Genomic DNA, 6,534 nt, shown 5'->3' with positions numbered 1-6,534 from the left:
CCCTCTTCTTGTTTTTATAGCTTTAGATGGCGTGGAAACAAGAATATAGCCGTTAGAGACAAAAATAGAGCCGTTGGACACAGTCTGCACTTCCTGACAATATTACCGTTGGGATCGGAGTCGACTCGCGCGATCAGGAGTCGACTCGTCTGTTGCAGGAGTCGATTCGTGCTTTACTGGAGACGACTCGGCCACTGTTCCAAATTTGAATTATTGTGCATCCTCGACTGGGAGTCGACTCGTCTTAACCCGGAGTCGACTCGCCAACATCTGGAGCTGACTTGGCATCTTCGGAGTCGGCTCATCCCATGAATTCAGAGGACATATTTTCTGATTTTCTTCCTCGAGTCGACTCGGATTCTCTTGGAGTCGACTCGGCTCTCAGAGCCCGAAAACTGATCCTCTGTATTTTGGGGTCGCGCTGCCTTAGAGTCGACTCGAACTGTCTTGGAGTCGACTCGCCTCTCAGAGACGAAAATACCGTCTTCTGTCTTTGGGGTTGTGCTGCCTCGGAGTCGACTCGGATTTTGCGGGAGTCGACTCGGCTCTCAGACACAGCAGATTGGTCTTCTGTCTTCTTTGGGGTCGCGGTGTCTAGGAGTCGACTCGCGTATTGCGGGAGTCGACTCGAATCTCAGAGTCCGAAAAACGTTCTCTGACTTTTTTCTTGTGTTCCTCTGAGAGTCGACTCTCACTTTCTTTGGAGTCAACTTGCCAACCATCAGAGTCGACTCGCGTTCCACTGGAGTCGACTCGAATCTTAGACCCGAAAACTGTTCTCTAACTTTTCTGCCTGTGACTGCTTGGAGTCGACTCTTACTTCCTTGGAGTCGACTCGGTGAACATCGGAGTCGACTCGCGCTCTTCAGGAGTCGACTCGTTGACAGGTTCTGAGATGAATCTTTCTGTCCGGCTGTCTGTTGCTCCTTGGAGTCGACTCGGAACTGTAGGAGTCGACTCGAGTGCCTTTCCTTTGAATTTTTCTTAAAACTTGCTCTTCTAAATTGAATCCTTTGAACTTGATACTTGGGCCAATAAATTGTAGCTTTCTTCCAACTTTTCTTGAGAGCTTTGGAGGCCTTCTTGTGTTCTTCCAACTTGTTATGTTTCTAGCAAAATAAATATCTTTCTTCTTGCAACACAAACATTAGTAATTATACTTCAAGGTTTTGTGATCATCAAAATCAATCTTTAAATCAATCCTTGGGTCATCATTTTTTTTGTCTCCTACTCCAACTCTTATATCTTAGCCAATCAAGTGGACTAGATCCAATTTCTTATTAGTTGGGTTGGGCGTTACAAAATTGTAAAGGGATACCCTACGGACTTGGTCCACAACTCTTCTAAGAGTGCTTGTGAAGCTTATTGGAAATTCTCGAAATCGGGATTAGCAAATCAAAGTGCTGCTCATGGGTGGCAAGGAGCACATCCAGCTCTTCTTCCTATGTTGCAGCTAGGCTATCTAAATCAACAAATAATAGGTTCGTCTTCCTATAATGAACCTATTATCTCATATGTTTAATAGACACTTCTACCATAGTGGTGTTGGTGATTGCTTAGACAAGAGATATAGCTGGGGAAGACACAGAACTGAGAGAAATACCACCGAAGATTTACTAAGGATCCTATGCAATCTTAGAAAGAGATAGGTTTCAAGAGTTTGGAATGTCGCCAAATTCTAACTTTTACAATGGTGAAGTCGTTAGATTGTGGAAAGACCCTTGGTTGGAAGATGTTTATTTACCTCTTCCAAATCTATATATAGAAACAATCAGAAAATCACGTAATATACAGTATAATAGAAGGTATCAATTTTGGCTCATATATTGCAGCTGAGGTTTCATGTTGTATCTTCTCATGAAAGAATGATTGATCTACTTTTATGATGATCATTGCATCATGCATGCACAACTCTCCAAGCACTTTGAACTCCTTCATTTATCCACCTCTATAGACCTCGAAATGTCCATCATGCGATCCAATGATAGATTCATGAATCATTCTGTTGCATAAAAAATATGATCACCATCTGGCCAATGTGTAAATTTTATTTTTTTATTTTAAAATATTAAAAATTTAAAATTTCTCAGTAGTCTTAACCCTCTATTGGTTTCTCAATAGTCTTACAATCACTCTTGTAGTTTCCTCAGTTACTTTCCATATATTGAGTTATAATAGTAGTATTTCCCAAGTTTAGCTCTGTTGAAAATTTTAAAATTTTTAATTTTAAATGTCTAAATTTTTTTAAATTTTTTAATAATGTGATTTCTTTTTGAAAAGGTTCAAAATTCATAAAATCTCATATTTAATAGTCCCACATTAGATAGCTAAATACAAGTACTTTTGTATTTCTTGATGTCTGATTCTTCTTAGCTCAAGTTGGGCTTTAGGAAAGATAGGTTGGTAACCACACTTGTACATACATTCACTTGCTTGCTCGGCTCGGCTAAGCATGCCATGCATGTGAACATTCTTCAAGCAGAAATACTTGTGACTTCACATTTACATTATTCATCTGATTATTTAATTTTAAAACCAAATTACCAGACCACGTCAATTTTTTTTTTTGGTATAGATTTCTAAGGCTAATTTTGTTTCTGTGAACAATGACATAACTAGACAGCACAATTGCTTTTCTAATTATAATGTCTAATGACAACCATTAATTTTTGTTAAAAAAAATTAATCAAAGGCTTCCCTAAACAATGTTCGTGATGGGGTCATTATTTGGGGAGGAACCTTGATCAAATGTTAACTGAAATTGATTTCGATAAAACCCTAAGCGGACAACATTGTTAGACTCACAATAAAATCTCTGCTATTATAATATAAATACTTGAGGATAGCTAGGATGCCAGCCCTTAAACAACTCCACCTTTACAATTAATAATTATTGCATTATTTCCATACAGTTAGGTGATTTTAAAATGCATCCATTCATGATGATGGACCAACAATTATATACAGTATCACATATATCAACAGTGTATCTCGTTTTGAGAGAAAATTATATCTTACACCATGATCTTACACCATGTGCACCAGAGCACCATGCATCGCACCAGTCAGATTTCTCGTTGCTATAGATTTATCTTGGATGGTCATCTTATCACCCTATCACAGGACTCGGATTGTTTCTACCGTGCACTAATAATGTGGTGCATGTGGTGTAAGGAATAATTTTTCTGTTTTGAGGTAGACCACAAACAAGGCATCTCGATCGAATCAATCTGAGCCCTTTTGAGTGAGATTTTTATGGATAGGATGGCCTTGTCCATGTGCGGATCACAAGCCAACTCAATCCACCGTTGCCTTGCCATGCCTCTCGTGTGGGTTCCAATTGAAATAGTAATCACCCTGGCCCAAACAGCGGGTCCCACCTGTTAGGCTTGACCTGAGGGTCCAGGTTGATCAAAATGGGTGGTGGTCCGAGGCCGTTACAGCGCAAATCGCCTTATCACGTTGCCCCAGCAACGAACGATCAGGATCGCCCCGATCTCACTTCCCCGTCTGAGAACGCCCCTCCCCAAAATGCCAACGGTAACCGGAAAACACTCTCCGCCACCCGCCCCGCCCCCAAACCTTAATCCTAACGCCCTTCCAAACACCCCAGCCCTCCCCTCCCCTCAAATCGTCTCCCGTCCAAGGCTCGAACAAATCCTTGAATCCTCCCCCCCCCCCCCCCCCCCTCTCTCTCTCCCTCTCCTCGCTTCTCCAATGGGCCACGGCCAGTCGAAGCCGGAGCCGTGGATGGAGCTGCGGCCGGGGATGAGGCCGATCCGGCGGAAGATCGAGGAGGTGAAACGGCGGAGGAGGGAGAGGAAATTGAGCATCGTCTCCAGCTCGGAGCTCCTCCGCCCCGAGGAACGCGAGGAGATGGTCGACGACGAGTCCACCCGCGGCGCTGCCGGGACGGAGGCGGGGCAGGAGGACGAGGTCGCCGGATCGCCGGAGGCCGTCGCCGCCTTCCCCACAGCTGCGGAGAAGGTGAATGAAGAGAAAACGATAGACGATGAGGAGAAGGCAGCGACGGCGGTGGAGGAGAAGGAGACCGGGGCGGCGGCGGCAACGGCTGTGCTGGAGAAGGAGGAAGAGGAGGAGAAGAGGGGGTTAGGATTCAGGGGGCAGGAGGAGGACGACGAGAAGGGGAAGAAGTTGCGGTCTTTCGCGGCGGATGAGGAACCGCTCGGATCGCCGAGTTTTAGGTTTTATTGCATGGATTTGGCGCGCGACTCGGAGGCCGATTCCTCGGTTAAATTCGGCGGCAATAGAAGGAGAGGTACGGTATTTTTTTTTATTTGAGGTTTTTTTTTTTCTCTTAAATATCAAATTTGCATAAATATTTTTTCAAAATTAATATTTACATGTATATCCTCGTAAAATACTTATTTTGCTACTCTATTTTTTTTCATTCTTATTTTTGTATATATAGCCATGCCATCTAACGTCGTTAAAAAATTAATAGTTTCAAATGAAAATGACTAAAATACTCTTAATGGGTACACGTGCAAAAAGAAACATTTTTAAGACAGTCGCGATGGAGAACCAAAAAAAATAATTTTAAAATTTTATTTTATTTTTAATTAAAATAAATATGGTTTTTATTAACGGTGTTGAAGAACCATTATATTAGAGGCATTTATGCAAAAACAGTATTTTATGAGGATACAAAAATAAATATAAATTTTAAGAGAGTATTTATGCAAATTTGAATTTTTAAAAGAATATTCATGCAAAAAAAAATCTTTTTTTAATATGGGACCCACATTCAGTTGTGGGATTTAAAGCAATAAAACAACATTTTCAAGTTTTAGCCGGCATTTCTTCTATTGGTGCAAAATTTCTTCCCAAGCATGGTAATGACGTCCAAGGCTAGAATTGCTCAACAATTTCTTCATGGATAAATGCAGATAAACTACCTGAAATCATGGAGAAGAAGGAGAAGAAGGCTCATGGGAGGGAAAACAGCACCGAATCCGTGAATTCGAACGAGGTAATTTTGCACTTACTGACATCAAATATCAATTTGCAACATGGAAAAATTGTTAACTTGCATTGTATTTGTTTATCTTATAGTATTTTTCTATCTAATAAAACAGAACTTGGAGATAAAGCCATTGAAGAAGGACAAGGGAAGGAGATTGAAAGCTTTAACAAAGGCGCCTAGCCATGTATATAACTTGCTTAACGTCCGGAATTGCTACAATAACACTTCTTCAACCACCAGTCGAGATAAAGACAGCCTTCTAGGTGGAAAGGCTGCTTTGTAGAATTATTAACACATCCAACAGATCCTTCGTTGGTTTCAAACACATATATCGAATCATATGTGGGTATTGTCTCCTATCTATTTGTTACACTTGTATACGTACTTCTAATTGTCGCCGTTGCTGCGAAAATGTTCTTGGAAACAGGATCTAAGGCTTGCTTCTTTTCAAGAACTTTTATCGATTCAAATGCGCATATTGTGCAAGTAAATTTATTGCATTTGAATGTTCAGTTTGTTGTCAGAATGCATGTATTTTATGGAGATAATACTTCCATTATTCAGCTTTTATTCGAGAGTGGTCTGTTGACAGAAAATTACATTACTTGCAACAAAAAGTTACCTAGAAGATAAAAGATAAATTAGCTCAGAAACCCCCATGTAGCCTTACAAACCATTGCAGTAAGAGCAGTAACAGAGGTGGAGGCTGATCTCCGACTCTTCATCCCAACTGCGATCCTGCGCTTCAAGAAAGAGAGACTCCATTAAAGAAGTGATCTCATCATCTCCTTCAAAACGTTCCTTGCATACCAAATTCTTCGTCGATGTTGCTTCCAGTTCCGATTCAAGCTCTTCTTTACATGTTGAGATGCCCTCCTCCATTTCCACTCCTCTCTTCTCACAAATACAGAAAACTCGATCATCTTCAGGGTCATGAGGTTTCTCATCAGTTTCGGATCGGAATTGGGAAGGATAGTTTGGAGCCCTCTGAGGACCATTTTGGTTACAATCTGGACATGTGTTTGGTTTCTTTGGGGTGACTTCGGAAAGGATCTCGTGGGGAGGTGTCAGGTTTTCTTTCTCCTCCATGATTGGGTTTTTGGAGGGCAACAGCTTCTGTTCACCATGGCTTCTCTACCGGGGTTGATGGCTTTCAAAGGAGCCATTTTTTTCCTCTCCCAACTTGTTTCACCCCAGGCATTTTTTTTGAATTTATATAGCGCGGCGTGGAGGCGTGGATTTTTTGGATGTTGCGCAAGGGATTTACCAACGCAACGGTCGAATTTTAGGGCAACGTATCTTTGCGTAGTAAAATTATGGAAACCTCTGGATTCTGGAAGCAATAAAAATTGGTTCAAGATACATTGATCGGAGAACATATTGGTCCCAGACTCGCTGGTTTCCAATTTAACAACTGCTTGCAAAGTAGCCTCATGTGGATAATTTTTATCAAATCAGGTAAGAAATGGGCATGGTTCGACTTAACCCGCTAAAAGATTGGGATGAGGTGCAATCAATCACATTGACGACGTTAAGTACTTGACTGC

At 41.5% G+C, this 6,534-nt stretch overlaps 1 protein-coding gene across 1 annotated transcript; it reads left to right on the top strand.

Moving 5' to 3' along the window:
* Positions 1-3,495: 3,495 nt before the first annotated feature.
* LOC103715313 (pre-mRNA-splicing ATP-dependent RNA helicase prp28) lies at positions 3,496-5,499 on the top strand. The gene is made up of 3 exons (XM_008802896.4): positions 3,496-4,279; positions 4,911-4,993; positions 5,100-5,499. Exons 1-3 carry the CDS (start codon positions 3,532-3,534, stop codon positions 5,268-5,270), a joined length of 1,002 nt encoding a protein of 333 aa, XP_008801118.3. The 5' UTR covers positions 3,496-3,531; the 3' UTR covers positions 5,271-5,499.
* The last annotated feature ends 1,035 nt before the right edge of the window (positions 5,500-6,534 follow it).

The sequence above is a fragment of the Phoenix dactylifera genome, chromosome 9, assembly GCF_009389715.1.
Source record: "Phoenix dactylifera cultivar Barhee BC4 chromosome 9, palm_55x_up_171113_PBpolish2nd_filt_p, whole genome shotgun sequence".
Lineage (NCBI taxonomy): Eukaryota > Viridiplantae > Streptophyta > Magnoliopsida > Arecales > Arecaceae > Phoenix > Phoenix dactylifera.
The sequence above is the reverse complement of the archived record's forward strand: the minus strand, read 5'-3'. Positions and strand labels throughout refer to the sequence as shown.